The sequence below is a fragment of the Haliaeetus albicilla genome, chromosome 3, assembly GCF_947461875.1.
Source record: "Haliaeetus albicilla chromosome 3, bHalAlb1.1, whole genome shotgun sequence".
Lineage (NCBI taxonomy): Eukaryota > Metazoa > Chordata > Aves > Accipitriformes > Accipitridae > Haliaeetus > Haliaeetus albicilla.
This window is the reverse complement of record NC_091485.1, coordinates 32,543,691-32,569,373: the sequence shown is the minus strand read 5'-3', so window position 1 is coordinate 32,569,373 and position 25,683 is coordinate 32,543,691. Positions and strand designations below refer to the sequence as shown.

At 36.6% G+C, this 25,683-nt stretch overlaps 1 protein-coding gene across 4 annotated transcripts in view; it reads right to left on the bottom strand.

The window, feature by feature from the left end:
• Positions 1–25,683, bottom strand: part of SNTG1 (syntrophin gamma 1) — a 352,474-nt gene that overhangs the window by 138,434 nt on the left and 188,357 nt on the right. For 3 of the 4 annotated variants that reach the window (XM_069779317.1, XM_069779319.1, XM_069779318.1), the window contains 3 exons: positions 22,112–22,246; positions 8,242–8,298; positions 1,130–1,187 (listed from right to left, as the gene is read on the bottom strand). In XM_069779317.1, the coding sequence (XP_069635418.1) occupies positions 1,130–1,187; positions 8,242–8,298; positions 22,112–22,246 (250 nt within the window). Of the gene's footprint in view, positions 1–1,129; positions 1,188–8,241; positions 8,299–22,111; positions 22,247–25,683 lie in introns of those variants that run through there. The other variant, XM_069779320.1, reaches the window with a different exon arrangement.

The window sequence follows — 25,683 nt, the reverse complement described above, 5'->3', positions numbered from 1 at the left end:
TTTTCTAATTTTTCCTGCAGTGCTTAATAGCATTTTAATAGCTAGTGCAGGTAATATATGCCACATTACTATGTATTACATACTTATATGTATACTGAAAAGAACAGAGTCACAAGTATAACTTCTTAAGGTTAACCTTATTGCCTTCCTTAGGGGCTCATTCCATGCAACTCTATAGCCTCCCTGCATACAACTTTCACATCTACTTTTCAGAGTTGGCTTTCAGTTCTCAATATGCTGATTCCCCTGTATCTCTCTTTATCTGTGTGGGTGAATAATGTGATTTTTTTTATGCTGGCATATTTTAATTGTGCAGAACCAGCATCCTAGAATTATTGCATTACAGATGGAGGGAGATGCTTCCAAGTTTACGCTTCTGACCTTAAACAAATGTACACAAAAATACACAAACATAACAGAGATATTAAATACACCATACTAGTACTGATTCACAACCTTCATCTCTCATCATTGTGCACAACATGAGCTGTTTAACCATTATCCATCTTCCTAGCACATATCATATCATTCCAATAATTTCAAAACATTGCCAGTTAAAAACAATACAGAGATTCAGCACCAGCTCTGCTTGTATTAAAAATAAGTATGGTTAAGACCTTATGCAGTCCTAGTTTTGCTTTGTATGAGTTGCTGCAAAGGCTTACAGAGCACAGCATCTAATGCTGAAATAACCTATGAGTATTATCAAGGTTCTGCCATGACCCACTCCTGTCTGAGTACTACCCTACTACCCAGTATAAAAAGACATGCATTCTCTTTTTGTGTTACCATGCTTTAATGACCAAACATTTCATCTGCTACAGCTTCCTGGCAATAACCATTTGGAAATAAAAGCTACATAATAATTAAATTTTGTTAAACATTTTCATTCTCTAAATACTTTCTTATTTCTCGCTTAAAAATAATGCTTTACAAGAACTTAAAAAAAAAAATATTCCAAATATAAATTCTGTACTTTTTCAGAGAACAGTTCTGAGGAAGAGAGAGATCATGACACAGAGACAGAAATGGTACATCAATAGCATTTAACACTTCCTGAAGGATCTCAAGACTTAATGCACCTTGCTTTAAAGAGTATGTCAAAACAGTGTACTAATCTGAAACCCACCTCGTTGTTCTTTGGAAATCTTAGAAATGACCACTGGAATATTATGTTCTGCTCCACCCTGAAAACAGAATACATGGTAATCTCATCAGTCACTAGAAATATCTTTTTGCTTAAAATTATATTTTACCCTTTCTCTAACTGCAGTTTTCAGAGAGACTGAGAAAATAACTCTGATTCTGCATTTCCTCTTTTTTTTTTTTTTTTAAATAAGTACTTGATTGGGATTAATTCATTATTGTCTCTCATAAAGAAGTTCTTAGTTGCCATTATCAGCTCAGGAAGTGAACTGAATTTTGTTCAAAACTCTACAAGACTTGAAGAGAAAGGACATCAGTTTCTGTGAATTCTGGAGAGCTTAAAGTATGAAATCATGTCCTGCCAAAGTAAAATGGCCATCACACTACAATGGCAGCAATGCTGTGACCACTTAAGTTGTCATGCTGGCAAGAAACAGGTAAACAAAACCCCAAGAAAAGCAAGTTTGGACTTTTCATCTCAAAAGCAGCCTTTATTTGTTTCTGTCTCTGTCACACAAGCACAAAGAGTGAGTGAAGCAGTGGCATAAGTAACAGGGAACAGAAAAAGAAACATTAAGAAATAGAACAGTAGGTGTTCAATAAATGGGGAGAAATAAAGGAAAGCTGGATAGTAATTCAACAGTTCAACAGCAATTCAATGCTGTTGCTTCATTCAGTTTCTCCTGTTGGGACTGGAAATGTTCATGGTGCTTAAGAATAAATTATTAAAAAGAAACCTTAAATAAAAAGGAAACTCAAAGGAAGATAAAGGCAAATATACACAGAGACACAAATATTTTTCTTCTCTAGACAGCATCAAAGTATAAGCCTGAATATAACGCGTACAAATTCAGATCATCAGAAATGTCAGTCTGCCACACTGTTATGCTGCCTAGGAATCCTGCTTAAGAGTTTGCTTACTCTTCTCTTCAGCAGCCAGGTTTTTCTTTTGTAACAACGGCTTTCTTAGGTCGAGGCATCCAGTGTCGAGGTGTGGAAAGAACTGACATGGGTATTTTGATGGTCTAAGGAACAGTACATATTCCTTCTTCATGCAATAACCAATTGTTTGAAACTGAACAGACTCCTGCGCTCAACAGCTATTTCTGTCATGGAATAAAGATTAATTTCCTGTGAAATCGTAGAATTTTAAATACGATTAATGTTCCTTCTGCTAGCAGCTATCAATGCAAATGGTCCTAAAAACACTGAGTTAATACGAATCTCAGTAATATTACAACAATTATAAGTCTACAAGAAAAGTTCTATTGGCATTGAACAAGATGAGTGTTGACAAGCACAGAATGTATTGATATTTGTAGCATGGACTGAGTATTCACTCCACAAAGACCATGAGGCTATCTTCGTTTCAGTCAGGCTTAGAGATATATTCAGACTAAATAAATTGTAGCATTATAACTTGTTGAATACTTTTCAATGGTTTTCACCAGAGGAACAGCAACAGTAAAAGTTGGCTTCACTTAAGATAATCAGTTCAAGATCACTAAATTTGTAAGACTTAACCTACACCCTCTAGGTTTTTCCTTAGTCTCATGCACATTTAATTTCTTCCAAGTTTTTCAAAGAAACAGAAAGATAATTGTGTCACTTCCTAAGCCTCCAATGTTACACAGAGATTGCACTATCCAGGACATTTGAAGCTCAGTGAAGGAGTGTATGGTTTAAAGCCCAGCGTAGCTAACACAGGTCCTTTTTTCTCAGTAAAATGGCATTCCTCCCTCCTTAGACTCAGTTCTCCAGCAAAGAGGGAAATTACTCTTTTACTAAGTTTACTAATGTTTTACTAAGACAGCCTGCAATGCAGACAATATGATTATTCCTCTCTCATTCACTATATCTACCTAAATCCATTCATACTGCAGATTTGAAGAAGCATCCAGTAATGTTCTACTGAAGAAAATTATCTCCTCTCACTGCATCCCAGTCTGGCCGGTATGAAGGATTCCTTTTAAATTAGTCATAGGAGGTGTTGTCTGCTATTCTAAGAAACAAAAATTCAAAATGGGAAAGAGAAAATAGTTGACCACCTATCTATACCCAAGCATTGTTAGCAATTTGTAGGAAGCTAAAAAAGCTGTATATATTCTGCAACATCTTGTTGAATACTACTTCAGATTGACACTGCAGCCTTGCATCCTGCATCCTCCATACTTGATTCTCTGTCCTGTAGAAGAAAAAGTGTATGTGTGTCTAAATTCTGGTTTTATAGGTTCAGGAGATACTCTACTGAAGAAACCTCTGGGAACAGAGGCCATTTTTCCATCATTTTAAATTTTCCCTCCCCCTAGTGTGGACATGTAGTTATAACCTCAGACCAGAAGAGGGAACAAAAATACATCAAGTAATGGTGTTGAAGTCTTAACAGCTCAGACCTCTACCAGACTCTAACACCGATCTTTGTAATGCAAATTTTCTTTGTCATTTTTCCTTAAGCAGGCAAGGATGAGCCAGGAATAAAGGTAGCTGCCCACCTGCAGAGGTGGTCCTGCTAGAAGAGTCAGAGGAAGCTCTAATCACTGGCAGCTGTTTGAAGCTCACTGTCCTGGACGTTGGCCATTACTGGTGGGAGGTCACCCGCACCTCCTTTCAAAGTGTCGCATGATACTGTTCTAAAGACTTTTTCTTATCCCAGTTTTTATGTATGAGGTTTTTCTTCTGAAGTTTTAGTCATATGAAAAATAGGGCAACTGAAAATAGTAACTTTTATTGACAAATGCTGGTTTTGTGTTTGGCTCCAAGTATAATAAGAAAATCACTATTTTGTTTTTCTAAGCAGAGAAAGTCTGTAAAAAATTAGACCAGTTCCCGGATTTTAGCATCCTCAGAGTTAGACAATGTAGGGGACATTTTTATTTCATGCTAAAAGGCAACATTGATTCCACTAACAAAAATGGGCCTGTTTGTTTTAGCTTTAAGGTCTAGTGGCACAATACCGCTCATGTTTATGAGGATAAACTATCTTCCCAACTGAAACAGGGTGACTTTATACGTGTTGCCTACTGGAAGCAGTCCATGTAAAGCTCTGAACTGTGTTTTCTAACTGTCTTAGAGAATACTAGTTGGTGTAAGCCAAAACTGTGCCAGGAATCATGCTAGCAATTAAACAATATGGACAATAATGTGCCAATGTTAATTGGCACTTTTAAACTTTTCTTTTGATAAAATAGCACAGCTGGAACCAAAATGCCCCCTTCCAAAATGTATTCAACACCAACTTCCACAAGTACACAAGCCTTTAAAGATGAAAAGATAAATTTTTAAACTAAAAGCTAGATGATTCGCCTATTTCTAGCCTTTTTATTTTTTTATTGTTTCAATTTGAAACACAGAGAAAATGTGTTAATAAAAAAAATCACAGAATGAATGAAGAGGAAGAGAATCATATGAGTATGTACCTAAGTGTGAGCAGGACAGCTGCACATGCTTGCATTAGAGATGTTTTGATCAAGTCAAACTTTGAAAAGTCTAACTGAATCTCAGCAGATCTGTGATGCTGTTCATCGTTTAAAAAGAATAATCAAAACAGAGGCAGGAAAATGGCACTGTACAGTGTCCTGGTAGCCAGGAGTCAGACTGTAACTGCAAACCTTAATTTATTTAATGAACTATCAATTTTATTGCCTAATTCCGCAAGAACACTACACTCCAATTATTGAGAAACATGATGTTCTTTCAGAAGTCATACACTTAGCAGCTTCTTGTGTCAAATCTCTGCTTCTCAAACTTGTCGGAGATGTGATGACTGAAATACTACAATACACTTAACAATTTCTACATCTAAATCCATGGCTATTCTTTCATGCACAGAGATTGATTACTGAGGGTTCTAAAGGGGCTTCAGAAATTAGAAAATAATTCCTTCTGAAGTGTGGAAGACAGATCCGGTCTGCTTCAAATTCAATCACACTTTTACCATTAACTTCAGCAAAATGAACTACAGCAAAACACAAAACAGGTGTTTTTTTTTTCTTTCAAACCTTTAAAGAGTGGATTATAAGCATTTTTTTAAAGGGCTTAAGTTCAGATCTTATATAAAAATCAATCTCACAAGCAGGTTTTTTAAGCAGTTAGTTGAATCTCTGATTATTACAAATGTATTTGGAGCACCCACATTATAACACAAAAGAAGAGAGTTCCCCTTGTAAAGAAGCCACCAAAAGATAACCACAGTTTCATTTTGGAATTATTAACATTTTGACCTTCTCCTCTTCAGGGAAAAAAAAAAATTCCAAGGGTCCAGAATACTTAAGGTGGGATAAGACATTTCCAGAATTTACTCAAGAGAAAGTTAAAAGGTGACTTGATCATGTGAGATTTCTGATAGCAAATGGGTGCTTAAGTTAGCAGAAAAAAGGCATGATAATGCCCTATAGCTGAATGCCAAAACTAGACAAATCCATACCAAAGCACAAGCAAATATTTTAAAGTGAGGATCATTAATCACTGTACTGCTATAACTCACACCTCAGATGATAAACTGCATTCTCTAACACACACCACTGTCAGAAAGTAAGTCCTCAGATAACCCCCTTCTTTAAATAATCTGAGTGTAGCAAGACAACAGGAACCACTGTAGTACATGGGGTTGTATGAGATAGTTACTGAAACAAGGAGGAAAGGCCTCAGTCTTCCTCACTCCTGCAGGGTGACTTGTAGAACTCTACTTTAAGGCACTATTACAAAATAATTACTTTTCTATTTAAAATTAATAATAAATATAAGCCTTTTATTAAAGTTCAGGAATATTCCAAAACAAAACAAAGTAACAAACTGTTATTAATCTGCAAGAGGAAGCATACCAGGATTGAAGACTACCTTTTAAAACAGAAAACTGGCACTTTTCACAATATTTGGAACTGACATTGACACTTCATGGCATACCTAAAAAGTCCATTTCAGTCAGTATTCATAAAGTTTGCCTACCAAACTACAAACACCATTACTTTAAGTTCCAGTTCTAAGTTGTTTCTTACTAGCAGCTTAAAACGATAATAGCAGATTATATTGATTAATTATTTGTTTTGTGTTAGTTATTCAATTGCTTGTCGATCTTTCTTTTTGAGAATGTAGGATTGCTAATAAAGGGATCTAGCACAAGAGGTCCCACATTCATTGATTTTTAACAATAAATCATTAAAAAAAATAATAAAATCATACTGTTTGATACACATCGACAGAATATCCCAGACCATAGAATTCTACTCACCACTTTCGTTACCTAATCTACACCATCCAATAAGTTTGAGTTTCCATTGCTGAAAGAGATCTCTTTTCTATTTAATGACATTTGTTGAAGGGACTCCATCACCTGATTGTTAGTTATTCCAAAAATTAAAAGAAATTGTCTATTCACATCCAAATTTATGTAGCTCCACCTTTCCACTACTTACATTAATTTTGACCAAAATATCTATTCAATAAATTAAACCTAGAAAATACACTTAAATAAAATAATTTAATTGAAAGCCTTTATTTGTAAATTCTATTGCAGTTGCTCCTAATACACTTGATACAGTTTTTTATTGTTATTTTTTTCTATTGAAATTGGTTCTTAATTAAAAAAAAAAAAAAAAAGATAAATTCCCTTCTAAGCAGAATTCACAATCTAAATCTATTTTGGTACTTTTAAATACTCTTGCAACTTCCAAGAATTTTCTCCAGAACAATGGATATCTTGCTCTAAAAATTCAAGAGTATCTTGCTCCACTAATTTAAGAAAGACCATTGCACAATCACTATTTAATTTATATTTCTCAATGATATTTAATTTTATACAAGGTACCTGATACTTAAAAAATGTGATCTTGAGCTTGTCAACAATTTTAATTCTAAAAGACAACCCATTGTAAGGTATAACTAAAAAATCAATTTTAGTGACTCTTGATGAGATTTGCTCTCCAAACCTCAAAAGTCCTTACTGTAACCACTTCTTTCCTAGCACCAGCTAAATAAACCCTCATTCACCCATATACTTGATTTTACACTGACACGCATTACTTCCATCGTTATTCAGTGAACTGTAACCTATAAAGATATTGGACAAAAATAACTTGTGTGCTGTTGACTAAACTCATGAGAAACTTTGGCCACAAGACAGCAATTAGTTTGCCTTGAATAGAGATCTTTAGTGGGTCAACGAGATAACAGCAAGTGTACCAAGACATATTTTAAGAACTAGTATTTCTATTCAGCAAAATTCTTATCAATGACAACACAAATGCACATTAATCCCTCTTCTGAGTCACTTCTTATAAGGTCAGTACTAGCAGATGTTCACAGGGAAGTCTATACTTTCACTTTATATGCATAATTTAAGCCTCTCTGCATTCATGTGAAGTACACTTCACTTCCATTGCTATCTTGAGACTGAGGACTGCTGTGTTTGGAAGATAAAATTAATGTTGTGTTGTCTACACTGAAATTCAAAGCTAAGGTAAGGTTTTTGAAATCATAGATTACAATGCCAAAATGATTAACCCTTCCTCCCTTTCCTCACCCCTCCCTCCCTCCCTCAAAAAGGATCACCTACACTTACATATGTTCTTAAATCTTACTGAAGAAAGCAAAAATATGGTAGCATGATAAATCACTGCCTTTGCTTGATCTAGAGCAAAATAAACAATATGAGAAAGCAATAACACTTTCTGTCCTACTAATGAATTGTAGTGAATTAATGTGATATTCTTTGTAGGAGAACTGATGATGAATTTATTGGCTGTTCCATGTGCCTGCCACTGTAATTTAGCGTTCATTAATAACCACTTAAATTAGAATGCTATTGAACAAAGTACAGTCTGTGCAGTCGGAAACACTTTTCAACTCTCATATCAAATCTTATTACAGAGTTGCTCAGCTTGAATCTTAAGGGAATGATCTTTCCATTGCATTCCATTCCATAGGGCAGTGTAGTTGCTGGTTGCCTACCTACAATGACAGTAGCTAACATCCTAGAATATGTTCGCTCTCATTTCTAGTCCTCTAGAATACAGTTTGTCCTCATTAAAAGTAACATTAACTATATACAAAGACACTTTTTGTGTAACGTGGAATAATAGACCAAAAAAATAATCCTACCTTTATACTTAATCCAAATCCTCCTACAGTCTGTCTTCTAATTGTTACTGTTCTTTCCTGGGAAAAACAAACAAACAAACAAAAACCCAAACCCATGAGTTTTGTTAGATTTAATGTTTTCTGCCATAACATCTATATTCACACTTCAATAAGTTCTGTGCTTCCATCCCACATTGATTTTTCTTATTTTAATAAACTTGTGAGTTTCTGAATGCAAAAATCCTATTAAACCTATGCTGCAGAAGAAAAAGACAAAATCTGGAAGAAAAGCAGAGGTCCTGTCTCAGACAAAAATTCAGTTGTTCAATTCATATAATACTAGCAAGTTCTGCAATGCATTAAGAACAGAACTGTAGAGTTTAACAGTTAGTGCACAACACATGCATTTCAGAGATCTTAACCTCTACTAGTCCTAAATTGGTCCCATTTGCAGATTGAGCACTACATGCTGAAGTATATAAACTGCACTCTTGTAGCACATTTTCCAACTTAGTTTCATCCAAAAGGAATACAGCTTGTGTACTCCAAGACCACTCAGTGATGTGAACCAAAGCATGATAAGTGCACATGAAATTAATTTCAAAACACAGTCCTGATCCAAATTAAAAAACTAATACAAACACAGCCACTGTTGACCTCAGAGCTATGGTTTAAAAACAGTAACCAGTGATTTAAAGGCTGTTGTTACAGACAGAATTATTTAAAGCAGCCCATTTTTTTTCCTTTTATTGCTCATCCTAAAATTTGTTCTGTAAAAACTGTAGGCTAGTATCTGTGTTAGAAATGCACATTTCCAAAAAAAGACTTTTTTTTTAGTCTGTCTTTATTCTGTTGACTTTATTCCCAAAGATCATTTAGAATTAGTCAATTTGGTTAGCAGTAAAAAATCTTAGCAGCAGGTACACCTACCGTATGTTCAGATACAAATATATGGAATATATAGATTTTTTAATGCTCTCTACATGTGGTCTAGATTTTATACTCATTTCATTACATATATCTTACATAGCATAAGTCTGCATATATTTTTTATCTATATATGTTCATATTTTTCAGCACACTCAGCATAGATAGCCAGTGTCAGTCAGATTTGAATAAGTCATCAGAAACATACCAGTGACAGAGAGGATGAAATATCTACAGAGATATTTTTCCCTCCTTACTTCACACACAGAAAAGAAAAGAAAGGATGTAGGGCTACCACATAAGAGTTTTGGAAAACTGATATTGCTGAATTTTGGGGGAAATCCAGTTGCCTTCTTTTTTTTTTTCACATTTGTGACAAATATGAATTGTGGAACTGCAGAAAGAGCAAGCATAAACTAGTCCAATGCTTTGGATGGCAAGACAAAATGGATTGCCTAAAATGAGACTTCCCATTTATTTATTTAGGCTAACGCTTGTAAATCTAAGAAAGAGGTATATAATTTTGCTGTTAAATGGCCAAATATTTCAATTAATTTCAATTAATATTTTTAACATTTGAAATGCGTGAAAAAATACTCTTACATTTGTAACCCACAAATGAATGCATAGCATGGCAATAGAGGAATATATGGCTATCCTGTTTCATCCATGTTCTTCTGTGCTGTTCAGAGGGACAAGAAGAGCCTTCCCAGCTCTCAGCTCACACCCTGTAGGAAGGAACTTTCATAATGAAGTTCCCAGAAACTGGCTTCAGTCCACAAAGTTATTTCACTTCAGGCAACAAACTGTACTTAGAAAACCTTTTTCCTGCCAGGAGGTTTCAGCAGCAGGTAACACTGCACACAATATATTCAGGATAAACCAGTATAGGCCACAGTCTGATGTGTGGTCTAAGCTGAGTTTACACAAATGAACATGAAACACTCAGCTGTGGCTCCACTGGTAGCTGTATTTTTCCTGTTAACTCCACATCATTTCCAGCTCCAGCTTGTGTTGAACACCTAGTTAAGAACAGAAGCTTGACTTGTACACACTAGTCAATACATTCTAGTATCTTTGTTATACATGCTCAAATGAAATAGAAAATACTTGTGTTACCTAAGAAGATGTTGAAAAATAGCAACCTTTTAATAAACTGGCTTGATAGTATTACATTAACCATGAATGCAATACAGAATATCAAACTTTACAATTAAATTTAAAATGAAGTAGTATACTCAGTGAAAAACATACATCTTCATTAAAATTTGTAGTTTATGATATGTCAGGGGTCACTGAAAAGTTTAAATAGTGGCATCTGAATATATTCAAAGCTGGACCTATGCTTTTAAAAAGCCTAATAGAAAGCTGTCCTGCAGAATATTTCTATCCTTGCTGCTGTCTTTCTTAGCACAACACACACACAAGTACCCATATAAAAGAGTCAATAAAATACTCTTTCTGGTTTTCGCTCAAGCTAAGGCAGAGTCAAGCCAGCCCTGAAAACACATGATTTGGGGTCTTTGGTGAGTTCACCAGTGCTGCCTGACAGGAAGCTAGAAACATTTTACACTGATGTCCAGCACACCTCAGAAATACTTTGCTAGCATAGCAGGTTACTAGATAGGCAAAATTGTGTAAAAGTAAGCAAAGGGAACAGAAAAATGTCAAGCAACTGTAATTTTCCAGCACAACATAACTTATCAGAGTTTTGGGTTTGTGTAGTGGGGTTTTGGCAGTGGGGGAGGGGTTGCAGGGGTGGCTCCTGTGAGAAGCTGCTAGAACTTCCCCCGGCCCCAAGTCGGACCCACCTCTGGCCCAGGCCGAGCCCATCAGTGACGGTGGTAGCGCCTCTGGGAGAACAGATTTAAGAAGGGGAGCCTGCAGTGAGTAGGGGGACTGGAATGTGAGAGAAACACCCATGCAGACACCGAGGTCAGTGAAGAAGGCGGGGAAGGAGGTGCGCTGGAGGAGGGGATGCCCCTGCAGCCCGTGGTGAGACGGCAGGCTGTCCCCCCCCCAGCCCATGGAGGGGAGCAGGGGAGCAGATGCCCACCTGCAGCCCGGGGGGGAGCCCACGCCGGAGCAGGTGGATGCCCCCGAAGATGCCCCTGACTCCATGGGAAAGCCCACACTGGAGCAGTTTGTGACTAAAGGACTGCAGCCCACGGAAGGGACCCATGCCGGAAAAGTTTGTGGAGAACTGTCTCCCGTGGGAGGGACCCCACGCTGGAGCAGGGGACAAGTGAGGAGTCCTGCCCCTGAGGAGGAAGGAGCAGCAGAGACAAGGTGTGATGAACTGACCCCAACCCCCATTCCCCGTCCCCCTGTGCCACTGAGGAGAGGAGGCAGAGAAAACCGGGAGTGGAGTTGAGCCGGGAAGTGTGTGTGTGGGGGGGGGGTGTTTTAAGATTTGGTTTTACTTCTCATTATCCTTGTTTTGATTTCATTTGTAGTAAATTAAATTGATTTTGTTTTTTCCCCAAGTTGAGTCTGTCTTTTGCCCATGACCATAACTGGTGAGTGATCCCTCCCTGTCCTTGTCTCGACCCACGAGCATTTCCTTATTTTTCTCCTCCTCATCCCACTGGTGCCAGTGGGGGAGAAGTGAGTGAGTGGCTTTGTGGTGCTTTGTTGCCAGCTGGGCTTAAACCACGACACTCTGGTATTTTTTTCTAAGTTCTTTTCTATCTCAATTGAGAGTAGATATTAAATATTTCAGGTCTGGATTGTTAGTGAACTGAAGTGAACTTTAAAAACATACTGCAAACTAGGTCCACTCTAGTGATGTGTTATGTGTAGTGAAGGCATTGCATTGTATTTAACCTAGGCTAATTCAACACACTTCTCAGTCTTACAATAAAGAAATACTACTTTGGTGTATCTTAAGTGTAAAGAGTTACATACTCTTCACAGCATGATAGCTAACGATTACAAACACATAAACAATTAATGATCTTCAAAAATACAAATCAGAATTACATATGAGTTATACATTTCATTAGTAAACCACTGACAATCCCCTAGTCTGCAACTGCAAACCTCACATAAACAATATAGTGAAACAGCTTTTCCAGAACTCTGAGAAGCATTGCACATTTCATACACCAGAATTTTGGCTTAAGATCAGACACCAGCTCTCACCAGCTCCTCTTTTTTCACCCAGAAGTTTAGAAGAAAAATTAATAGGACTCATCTAACCAAAGTTAATCGATCTAAAACTGAGCCATTGGTCAAGGCAAGTTTTCTCCCATAATCAGTAAAGAAAAATAAATACATTCAATCCAGGTGAGTCAAAGCAGGTGCCCAAGTTAGCTGATAATCATCATCTATGTCCTCCATTGAGTATAGAGCCAGGACGTCAAATTTAACTTTGGAAAGACTAATCCCTCCCTTTAGAGTTGTAAACTAACTTGAATAAGTATTTTGATGGTAAATACCAGCTTTGAAATGTTTTGCTAGAAAAGTGTTTTATCTGAGGAAGTTTTTCTTTGTGACTTACATGATTTGCATGTGACTTTTTGTACGTGACTCGCAAAAACTCCTGTATTGGGTCTGGCTGAGATGGAGCTAATTTTCCCCATAGCAGCCCTCATAGTCCTGTGCTTGCATCTGTAGCTAGAAGAGCATTGATAACACACCAATGTTTTGGCTACTGCTGAGCAGCGCTCACACAGCATCATGGCTGTCTCCAACACTCCCTCCTCACCAGCAGACTGGGGGTAGGCAAGATCTTGGGAGGGGACGTAGCCAGGACAGCTGACCCAAACTGACCAAAGGGATATTCCATACATGTGACATCTGCTCAGCAATAAAAGCTAAGTAAAGGGAGGAGGAAGTTGGGGGCGGGGGGGGGGCATTCATTATTTACATTCGTCTTCCGAAGCAACCATTACACATACTGAAGCCCTGCTTCCCAGGAAGTGGCCGGACATGGCCTGCTGATGGGAAGTAGAAAGTGAAATCTTTTGTTTTCCTTTGCTTTCGTGCGTGATCTTTGCTTTTGCTTTATTAAACCGTCCAAATCTCAACCCATGAACCTTTCATAGTTTCTCTCCCCTGTCCAACTGAGGAAGGGGAGTGATAGAGCAGCTTTGGTGGGCACCTGGCATCCAGCCAGGGTCAACCTACCATAAACCCAAATCAAGCTTCATTTTCAGTGCCATTGTCAACCAAGGTGAACTGAATAAACCTTGTCTGCAAAGCACTATATTTCAATGTAAAATAATATTTTTAATGTAACGATTAATACAATAAAGAAGTTTGACCAGCACACTGAAGCAAATTATTTTGTTCTGCTGCCTTTAATTAGCATTTCAAATGAACAATAACAATAATGAAATGCTTTTCACTGGTCTAATAGCTTTAAGTTCTTAAAATGCTTTACAATTATTCATTAATAAAATCTGGTGACAACTCTGGAAGGCAACACATTTTGTACCAGGAAAGAAGTGCACTGAGTATCTTGATTGACCATTTATGCTGTTCCAGATTAAATATAGTGCTGCTCCACTGATTCCAACTATCTGCTTAAAATGAAATCCAACTAAAAATTGGTGTCAGCTGTAGATTTGTTGATTAATATTTTACTTAGTTTCACTTTCCCCTCTATTTGCACAGGGTAGTATTCTATGATTGAATTTGCAATGGTTTTGAAAATTCCAAAAGCAACTTCATCTCCAAGATTACAAAATAAAGCTTGATTCTGATGAAAATCTACTTAGTTCAATACCAAGACTATACAAAATGTTGTGTGAGCTTGTAATTCCATCATCACATTTGTTATCTATATTACACTAAAAAGAGGGAAAGTTGTTGCTCCTAGGATCCTTAAATGCAAGATTCAGAGCAGTGCTTTAGAAGCTGCTTCCTGGAACAGAACAAAAGTAGTTATCATTTTATTGAAAAACTCAAAGCTGTTGCCAAGCTGTCAGCATTTTCTGTGCCTCTAACTCAGAAAATTCCTCATCCACACATATGTTCATTGACTGGAAAGGAGAGCTAAGAGTTTTGCCAAAAAAATTCTTCCTCAGAGCTATGCAGTGAAACAGAAGCAATGTTTTGTAGGCTTTCATTAAAGAGGTATTAAAATTTCTCCTTAAAATCCAGATGATTTTCCTGAGATCACTGATGGCACCTTAAATGAGATTAGAAGTGAAGAATGACCATGTGAGCACACAGCAACAGTAAATAGTCAGGAAAGGAAAACATAGAATCCTACGTAATCTTTACATTTAGTCAAGAGTTAATGTTATTTTTAACAGTTAAGTCTTAGGGCACAGTAAAGATTCAAATATTTCATACTGACTGGTACAGGATGTAAAAGAAAGTTAATAACTGCTTAAGTGACTCTTAACAATAATGATTACTTAGTAGTACTTTCAAATTATTTATTCTGTATAATATAAACCAGTAATCTAATGTGATCTCTATGAAAGCAGTCAAATAATAGTTGAACAAAAGAACAAAGAACTTTAATAAAACTGAGTTAACAGCATGTGAAACTCCAATATTCCATTACTCAACCTTTTTTCTAGGTTATAAATATTACATTTTCAGTTTGGGACACTGGTGTGTCTAGTTATTCATCTTACAAGAGTAAAGGTATGAAGAATTCATTTGTCTAGGTCTAGACAGAAAACAAGACCTCTCTTTTCTCAGCAGATAGAACAGACACCAAGGTACTATACATGGAAAAAAGGTGAATGGGTGCAGAACAAAACAGTAGGTGGGAAAAGGGGAACACACGTGGAGAGGAATCTACAATAGCACAGTGACATGGAAAAAATGTAGGGAAAAAAAAAGGAGGAAAATGTTAGAATGTATTTTTTTAAATGTAATAATGAAATCTAAAGATATAAACAATACATTGGCAGCAATTTCATAGATCAACCTGCTAACATTTGATGCCATAATATCTTCAAGGACACGCTCTCATGTAGTTGATCAGCTATTAGTAATCCCACTACATTTTGAAATAAGAAAATGTCATTAGAATTTTTTTTTTTCATTGAATTATTTCACACATTTTCAAGAAGGGAGATTTTACATCCTCTTTTTGGTAATGCTTTGCTCTTTCTTACTGGCATTTTTTTGGATTAATTGACATGACCAGTCAAACTTTACACTCATTCCGAGTGTAAAGGACACAGGGCACAGGTCAGTCACATTTCCAATTTGAATTAATAGTGTTAACAAGGTTTGCCACCAGACTTGCTCATCTGCTAACAACTTCCATCGTGTGACATTCAAAGCTTGTCTCCTTATTTCAGTTCCTCATGCAACCGGAGAAGGTTGGCAGTTCGGGATGGAGGCAGAATGCCTGGTCAGCTGGAAATCCCCTTCCTCTGCAGCCGTGCTGGAGACTGAGGACAGTAAATGCAGCTGTGTTGTGTAGACGGTTAACACTGACTGGAACCAGCAAGAGCACTTGACCCTTTGCTTGTTCACACTTCAAAATGTTCCCAGTCCTACAGCATATGCCGAAAAGCAGAAACATTCGCCTAAATATCTACTTGTAAAAATTCTACTCCCAGGATTGATTTATTTCAAAAGTACTGCATTTCTTAATATACAAATAAACGAGAAAAAAACCACAACCCCAAAGTCAGTATGGATCTGGGTGGGTTTCCACTAGGCTGGGTAATGAACAGTCTCTGTAGTTCCGTGATAGCTATAGTTTCCAGCTACTGCCTCACATCATACACTGCCATTGGTCAATGCTTTGGGTTCTCCAAGTGTTTTCTGGTTTGCAATATTTTTCATTTTTGTGGGGGGAAAAAAACTTCTTAAAATGAGAAAATGCTATTCTGCTCTTTCGAATTTGGCTTTACAAATGGCAGTCCTGTGTTTGAACCTCAATAGATTGCTATGCTTTTTAAGTAGCTGCAGGAAAATAAGCTGGCTTAGGTTGCCCCTAATAATCATATTTACATCTGTCAGTTCTGAGTTGTCACTTAAAAGCTGTCCAGATTGGCAGGGAAAAAAAAAAGTTACAACCATCTGATAGATATTTGACGACTTCTGTGAAAAAATGGATTCACTTCACTGAATAGCTGACAGATACCAACATGGAAAAAAAAAAGCACCATTCTTACTGGTAGCTTTGTGAAGGTAACAAGAATGGAAAGTGCTTGAAAGGTGACCTATCTGTTCACATATTTGCAATTCTCTCCAGGACAGGGAGTTTCACTTTGGAACTGTTCATACTATTCAATCACACATCAAAATCAAAATAGTAAATAAATACAGAAATAAAAACAATACAGAAAATAAATCAAAACCATATGTTTACTATTTCAAGCCTTTCACTTTTTTCTTCATTTATTTTTCTACTCATTAACATTGTTAATGTTAATTGAACTTGTTTAACCTATATCAAAAAAGAAAATTTTAAACTCTCAAAAGAGAATGATCCAATGTAACAGATTTAAAATTTGTTCTGAGAAAGTCTCCAAAACTCTAAAATGTGCAAGCAAGGGAAATGTAATAACTTCATCTGACTGCTCAGGCAAGTCACAATTAAGTGATATGTTCTGAATTTAAACTTATACTTAAAAATTAATAATACCTTTATCATTTAAATTAAAAAAAAATCAGAAAAAACATGCTATTGTGCAAAGTTTAGAAGCTGAAAAACTATCTCTAAAGCAACTTTTTTTTGGTAATACCATATGGGCTCTGTATAAAGTTATAAATCTTTCAACACAGTTCATTTCACAATAGCAAAAGGACAACTTTAAAAGTCTGATATAGTATGTTCTTATCTTTACCAAAAAAAAGAAGAAAGATTGTGTGATTAATAATGCCAGAAATCAGGTCTGACTACAGTTCAACAATTTAAGTCAGTGTTACTTTCTGACCTTGGAAAAGGTGTTTATTGATGAAGGTTTTTTCTCTATCAGAAAACCAACTACCGTCTATAGGTTACATTCAGATACGTTTGTATCAACCTCAATTAAATCCTTGGACAAACGCCATACTACTCAGAGAGCTGTTGCTCTATAAATTCAGAAAAATGTGCATTCACTTTTTATTAGTACTGAAATTAGCATGACCTTCACATCAATCTCCCCAAAAGATCCTTAATTAAAAAAAATGCTAGAAGAAATTATTAGTGTTTAATTAAATAATGCATTACTACACAGCAGCATAGAATTACTACTTGAAAGAAATGAGAATCTTCTGTGTGTTATCACCAGGTGAGTTAGCAGTATTTTGGAAAATCTATGACTCTTTAACAGAACCTGTAAGAAAATTTTGTAAAAATGCAAACTCTCCTGATAGCTGAACTTAGCAATTTCTGAGTTGCTCACAGTTTATTTTCAGTCTTTTTACAAAAACAGTAGCTGATTCAAATCATCCATCTTGTCAGATGGTACATTGTAACATCCTTGGTTTATGGATCTCACATGCACATACACTCTATTAGAAAAATTTCTAAGTACGATTAGCAAACAAATAATATTTATTAAAGAAAAGAAGAAAAAAAACCCCACAGCTCCCTGGACAGATAAACTACTTTTCTTGATAAACACAATAATCCTTTTACTTGAATTTCAGGTGTTCATGAAAGGTGATAGAAATTGTGAGGATTAACTCTAAAATAAAAATTTTGATTCCGGAATTGCAAAGATTAAAACTTTTCCTAGGAATAAATCTACTGAAGAGTCATATTTCAGATCAGACACACCATATCTTAGGCTACCCCCCTCCCATCATAATTTTCAGCAAGGTCAGTATTAGGCTGCCCTTGTTAGTCCAAGCTATTGACCTATATGTCTAAAAAGAATGGGAGTTGCCTTATTGCATGTTGTCATCTGGAACACCATATAGCAAACTTTTGTGAGTATAATTTCTTCTAATTCAAGAAATATTTTTAAAAAGAAATACAAAATAAAGATCTTCCATACTTCTGCCATCAATACTGATGAAGTTCCTACATGGTTTAATTCAGCTGTTTTCAGACATTTCTTTTTCAGGTGAAAAGAGTAAAAATCCTAACTCTTCTCTACCACAATAAACTGTCATAGATATATGACAAATATAATTATAAGAAAGCTGTCTGTTAGCAATACCACAATTACGAAAAAATATTTTGTGAGGGTCCAGTACTTTAGGGGAGAAAAAAGTGTACCTGACCTAACAGTCACTTGTCTTATCTTCCAATATTCCCACAGAGAGACTCATGGGTATCTTCAGAACAAAAGATACTTCAACTCTGGCACACACTTCCCATACCATAAAGCCTCTCTATGGGCAAGGATTTAATCTGAATTAGTAAAGACACTGCCTTCTAGGCTTTGAGTTTCACAAAATGTTGTCATCTCACTTTTGGTCATTTGCACTGGAGTTCAAATCTAAGTCAGATATCCACTAGCAGCATAATGCAGCACCCACTATATTTCTGTCCCTTGGAAAGTCTTCAAAAGCAAGTCTTTCTTGTTGCACTCACAAATAAATCTCTGTAATACTTACTGATACAACTGATGCTCAAATTTAGGTCTAATCCATGATCACTTGAATGTTCTTTGATGCTTTATGGAACTGCTACAGGTACAATTGCTGCAGGACCCTCACTAACACTATCATTTTATTCAGCCTACTAAAGAAACAGATGCTTTCTTTTTTAGTGTTTAACACTGCTTATGTTGCTTATAATCTTTTATGCATTTTATTTTCTTACTCCAAAGTGTACACAATGAAAAAAGAAACAAAGTTCCTTTGCATCTCTAGTTCTGGGAAACTAGAACTGTTTTCCACCAAAACCAAAGTGTTCTAAATTAAGCACTAGGTCCTTATCCCATGTACTCACATTAAGCAGCACCTCATTCCCAAGGAGCCATTGATTTCATTTAGATTATTCTGCAGGATGCAGATCAGGATACTGCTGGAACGTTAAGTGCCTGTTTAAAGTCTGTCCTACACAGAGGAGCATGCAAATTGATTCAGACCCAACAAACAGAAGAGATACTGTTCTGAACTGGAAACATAGTAATAGCCTTTCCTTCTTCAACAGTGTAGAAGTGATTAAGCAAAACATTATAATCAAATTATTTGAAGACTATTTATTAAAACAGATGAAAAAGAACTTTTACTGTAGCTACTTGTCTGTAAAATTTAACAATGCTATTGTTCCTCAGTTACAAATTTTATTTTTATTCTTTAGAGTTTATTCTATGAGGCATTCAATGTCAGTTGCTAATGAAAGCACTTGCTCTTGGTCTGTAGAATGCGTGTAAAAGAAAAATAGATGTGGTCAGTCATCTAGAATGACAGAAAGAACAAAAAAAAACCAACCAAGCAAAGTAAAAGATAAGAAAAACAAACAAACAAAAAAGAAACCTAAAAAATCAGGAATAAAACAGAGGAAAAAATAAAAAAAAAAAAAAAAGGAAGCCTGTGGGACTTGTCTGACCATGCTATACAAGCAAAGCACATGATTCCAGATGATTTAAATGACCTGTGACAAAAGGACAGTTAACTGTCTGTGAAATGCCAATCATCCTTAGTTGGAATGAACCTACTGATTCAAGACCTAGTCTTAATCCCAGAGGAAATCAGGGTAAAGTGCTCAAAAGTCACTAGCCTAACAATGAGACTTCCAAGAGAAAAGAAACTCCTCATCACCACACGAATATCAATCAGTTAATGAGTTATGCATTCAATATGCAAATAAGATAGGGGGGTGTAATTGGTGAAGCAGATCATCCACTATTTTCTACAGTGCAGCTGCAAAACTAAACAGGGCAAAAGTGTAAGATAAAGCCTTGCTGTAAAATAGAAAAAAAATAAATATGCATTTCACAAAGACGTTTAAATAACAAGTTCAGCAAAAGTAATAGATATTATGGCACAATAATTAAAGTCGTATTTCTGAGTGATAAAATCTTTTAATAAATAATGCCAGAATGGGGTTGGTGGAGTAATGGTGCCACAGTGTGTGTTGGTAATTGAGCAACTATATGTCGTGGTTTAACCCCAGCCAGGAACTAAGCACCACGCAGCCGCTCACTCACTTCTCCCCCCACCCAGTGGGATGGGGGAGAAAATCGGGAAAAGAAGTAAAACTCCTGGGTTGAGATAAGAACAGTTTAATGGAACAGAAAAGAAGAAACTAATAATGATAATGATAACACTAGTAAAATGACAACAGCAATAATAAAAGGATTGGAATGGACAAATGATGTGCAGGGCAATTGCTCACCACCCGCCGACCGACACCCAGCCAGTCCCCGAGCGGCGATTCCCCGCCCCCACTCCCCAGTTCCTATACTAGATGGGATGTCCCATGGTATGGAATACCCCGTTGGCCAGTTTGGGTCAGGTGCCCTGGCTGTGTCCTGTGCCAACTTCTTGTGCCCCTCCAGCTTTCTCGCTGGCTGGGGATGAGAAGCTGAAAAATCCTTGACTTTAGTCTAAACACTACTGAGCAACAACTAAAAACATCAGTGTGTTATCAACATTCTTTGCATGCTGAACTCAAAACATAGCACTGTACCAGCTACTAGGAAGACAGTTAACTCTATCCCAGCTGAAACCAGGACACTATAGCCTGAGCTTGAACTCATAATTTCTTTCTATCTGGGCTGCTAGATGTCCTGTATGTTGGGGAACAGTACAGTCTGATCGGTAAAAGGAACATCTATATCCCGTATAAAGCACACAGACCTGTATTAGTAAGTTGTATTTGCACAGCATGAAACTGTCAAAAGCTAATGTCAGATTTGTCATGCAAATAAAACCAGCCTTTATGGAGACAGTGTAGGCAGTGTGTTCCTCTTGTTTCAGAGAAAAATTCAGAACCATTCACCTTGAGATGTTCATAACGGTGAGACAGATTCTCCTATACGTTTTTCATTACTCTTCCACACCGTTAGCACTGCTAACATTCTACCAATTTATTTCTGGTTTCTGCTTTGTGTCTTTTTATTATACTTGTATTTTGAGAAACAGGGATGTGGCAACAGCAACAATTAATTAATAAAACAGACAGACATAATAGCAATCACATAACATTTGCATAAACAGATATTACACTCCTATGCCTTGCAAGATTTAACATGAAATCCTATGATAATTTTATTTAGCTCAAAGGGAGAGCAGAATGTTTATGATAGTTTCCCATAAATCTTAAAAATATCTCTGCAAAATACAATTATAGTATCTATAAAAATGTCTATAGAAATGAATAGTAAAAGGTTTCTATTATTTTTTTTAGCTATCTTCTAGAATTAAATAAAAACTTAGCATTACAATAGTTCCAAAACCTACAATATTATTCTATGTAACATTTTATAGATCTTCCAAATAATTGTCTACAAAGCTCAGTTTCTTATCCACAAAATTCAGTATGATGCTTAAATAAGAAATCTGACACATCATGTAAAAACAGCAGTACATAAATCACACTATTACACTGTTCCAGCTGAAGTCCATCTTTATTAACATAATGTGCTGGTAAAACTAGTGACCCTTGCAGTGTGGACTGGCAGTATGCATGAAGTCTGGTGTTGTGCTACCATATGAAGCAACCAAAGCAAGAGAGGACAGCAGACAATTCCTCTACCAGCAAAGCCCTGGCGTAACAGTTACCCATCAACTGCCTTATCAACTCCACAGACAATACTCAGATATGTAAGTACATTGAGGTATCTGTATTCACTGCAAAAATCACTGATTGTGTCATTCCTATTGCATTCAGTGGCTCCAATATTCAAGGGTGAGTGCAGAGAAACAATACTGTAGACATGCATATAACTTATTCATTATCTTATTGCTGCTTCTAAGGTGAGTATTGCTAAGATCTACTCTCAAAAGATAATGTATTGAAATACACTTAGTGTTAATGGTATAAAATGAAATATCAAACTGTGGGAGTAAATGCATACATATGCATGTGTGTGCGCAGGATATTTTTGCTTTCTATAAAGTACATCTTAAAGAAAAAATAAAAACTACTTACACCAGAATAGAAAGGCTCACCAGACACACAGATCACATCCTGCTCCTGGATCATCAAAATATCTTTGGCTAAGTGCAGTCGCACTTTGAAAGGCTCCTGGTTACCATCCTGCAGCAAACAAATCCCTGTCTTTGTCTTCAAAGGAAGGAATAAAGAAAAAAGGTTTTCTCAGTTAGCACTTTGCATTGGTAGAAGTGGTATTTTGAAACAGAATAGCTGAGATATAGGTACAGTTACCATAAATACGTCAACAAATATCCAAAACTATTACCAGTAATCACTGTATTTATTTACTGTGCTCAGACTACAAGGGAACGATGGTTATAGCAGTAACTAGTGAAGGCAGATTTTGCAATAATAAGGTGCTACTCTGCCCATGATGAATTTGAGAAACTCCTTTCAAATTGTTTCAGAGCAGCTGTACTTTTATATTCCATCTTTGTATTAAATGATGACACCTCCCTTGGACATGAAATACAAGCTGATGTTCCACATATTACACCAATTTTGACACAGAAATACATAAAATAACACCTCCTTACTAGCCAGATGTGAGCATTGACAGCCTCCATGAACCTGTTGTGGGCTTTTCCTGACCTGTGAGCCCAACACTGACTTAAGCTTTTATGTTCCTTTTCAAACGAAGCTGCTGAAGTTAAGAGTAAGAGAAAAGAGATCAAAGAATGTAACTCCCTCTAGTAACTTACTTCTTGCTCCACTTCTGTATTTTACATTTATGGTTAGAGATGAGGAATTCTGTAGGAATCTTCAATATACAATAAGTGACTTTTCAACAATTTGTTATAGTGTCTTTGTGGTAGTACCTATTTGTGCTACTTTTGGGGGCTTTACACATAAGAAGTTTGAGCAGTGAAAAAGTCTGCACATGTAAAGCACCTGCAGTACTTAACAATTTTTCCCTTAAGGCTGTGTTGAAAATAGCACTCTATAACACTTCATAAATGGAAAAAAAATCATGTTAGTATGAGAAATTTGCTTACAGTCTAAAAATTTAGCCTTACAACATGTAATTTACCAGTATTAGATACCTATACCTATTTGCATAGATACTGATATATATGTATGCACACATGTATCTCAGAAGAAAATTCATATATAAAATGTATTTAAAATCTTGGACTCATCAGTAGCAATAATAAAACTTCCATTGTCTTCATTCAGGTCAGATTTCAATCCACTGTCTGTAAAAAGTTGGCTTGAGAAGAGATCAAGGAAACAAAAGTCTTGCTGTGAACTTTTAACTGCCAAGGTTGACCCGGCTGAATCTGAGGGCTCTTTCTCAGATAGGTTTAAAAGAAGATTTGGAAGATCTCCCCATAACGTGCTCTGATACCTTACATCCACAGCATGGAGAGAACAAACACAAATATGGAACTGACAGTAAGCAACTGGCAGAAGAAAAGTTTAAGTAGCTCTCAAGAGGCTTTGAAAGAGGTGGAAAGGTCGAGGACAACCTCTAAATAGCCCTATATAATGTTCTCCACTAACAAACTGTTCTGTCACTTCTGCTCCATGCTCAACACTCAAACTTAGGAAATTGTTTTCCCTTGGACACCGGTAGCAAATGTGTCTAAGTAACCCAGCCATAACTTTGAAAGTGGCTCTGACATTGTTTTTATTCTTTTTAAACTAAGAAGAAGAAAAAATTAAGAGTTCCACGCACTGAGCTCACACTGAGGTCAGTGGAAGCTCTGTTCAGAAGACATCATACAGCCTTGTTCTAATATTTAGGTGTCTTTTTTTTAAACAGGATGAGATAGAAACAAATCAAATAAATGGATCACGAAAGGAGTTAGGTTTTCAGTACCACTGAAAAATTCTCTCTCATATCATACATAAAATGTGACATTAAAAGAAACAGAATGTAAAATAATATTAAATTCCCCTGGTCCTCTCCTTATAACTTCTTCTTTACAGACTAAGATGACTCCTCTTCCCATGGAGTTGTGAAGTAAGCAGTAAGTGACAATGGAAATTGAACAAAGTTGGCTGTAAATAACTATGGTCAAATAAAAGGGGCTAGCATACAAACATCTACCACTTATAAAATGCCTTTCTCCTGCAGAAAAGTTTGCAGATGTGCCTTTCCTCCTCCCTGGATAACTGGCAATGGAATAAATTCTGCCTCTGATACACTGATGATAGTAACTCTGCCTTACTTGACTACATGTTTCTGATTTGGTCAATAACCCTAGAAAATCTCCAAAGAGTCTTTCTGCAAAAGCTGAGGGGCTTCTTTCTGGGAATCAGAGGCATACAATCATAGCAGACACAATTAGCCATTAGAATAAAATTAAAATTCAAGCTGGTTTCTAAATGCATGTGGGCTGAGCTTATTCAGCCTGAACAAGGAAAAGCTTGGGAACAGCAAAATATTTTGGCCCTTGAATAGATTGATCGCACACACTCAGGGATCTTTTTTACATCAGACACTCTAAAATGTAATGAACCACTTTACTGTTGTTGGGCTTTATGAAAGATGGTTTATGATACAGTTCAAAATTAAATATTCAATTATACTACCTCCTTTCCTCTCCTACCTGAAAGCAGCATTAACAACCATGTAACGGAGAAGAATGTACTTCAATTTCATTAGATAAGCTCAAGAGAAGTCCTTGAGAACAAAGACTGGAATTTAATTATTTCACTATGTTTCATTTTTGTCTGCTGAATTTCTTTTTTCTTCTCTCCCCTGCCCCCTTCAAAGCATCCAGTAAACTGAATTGAATAAAGATATGAGCTCCTGCATCCTTATCCAGAGCTGGAACTTAGGGAAGACATCCTGTATATATGTTTTCATGTAAATTACTGTGCACATCATCATTTTTCATTCATATGGCCCCAGTAAAATTATTTGATTGGAGAGAGATCATCTGACTAGCCTATACCCCTGCCATCTCTTACATTTGAAGAGCTTAGATGGTGTGCATGTATGTGTGTGGATGAGGTGTGGGGGTGCAGGGTTGTGGCCAATGTTGGCTTTTGTTCCCGTCACTAATTTTTAAGAGATTCCATGAGAGAGTATGCTAAAATTTTGCCTTCAAGCCTTCTACATTTCACTGGCACAGGGCTCTTCCCTACCCCTGACTTACAGCAATAAAACAGCATACGGCATGTCAGCCAAGCTACTGTAACTGTCAGTGTGAGGTCATGCAAGGCACCCTCTTGTGCTCAAATGTATGATAAACTGCATCGCCTTACAGCAGACATGGATAGGGAAAATAGCTTAGCTGATAACAGTTTGTTAAGCCAATACACCTTGACTGTATGTTTGAGCCCAAATTGCCAGGAACATTGCCCTGCTTACTTTTATACCATCCTACTTTCTTCATCCTATTTCTAGAGTTCAGAACCTGTTGTAAAGAGGACAAGAAAACCGAGTGTTTAAAGTTGCACATGTTTATGAAGTAGATGAGGTAGGCTAAGCAATGGATATGGAAGCAATATACAGTGGTGAAAGAATGAGTTTCCAAATGGGAAAGGAGTCAGTGATTTAAAGCAAAAGCAGTGATGAAGGAAGGCAGCAGTACCTAAGTGACAGATGCAGTGAA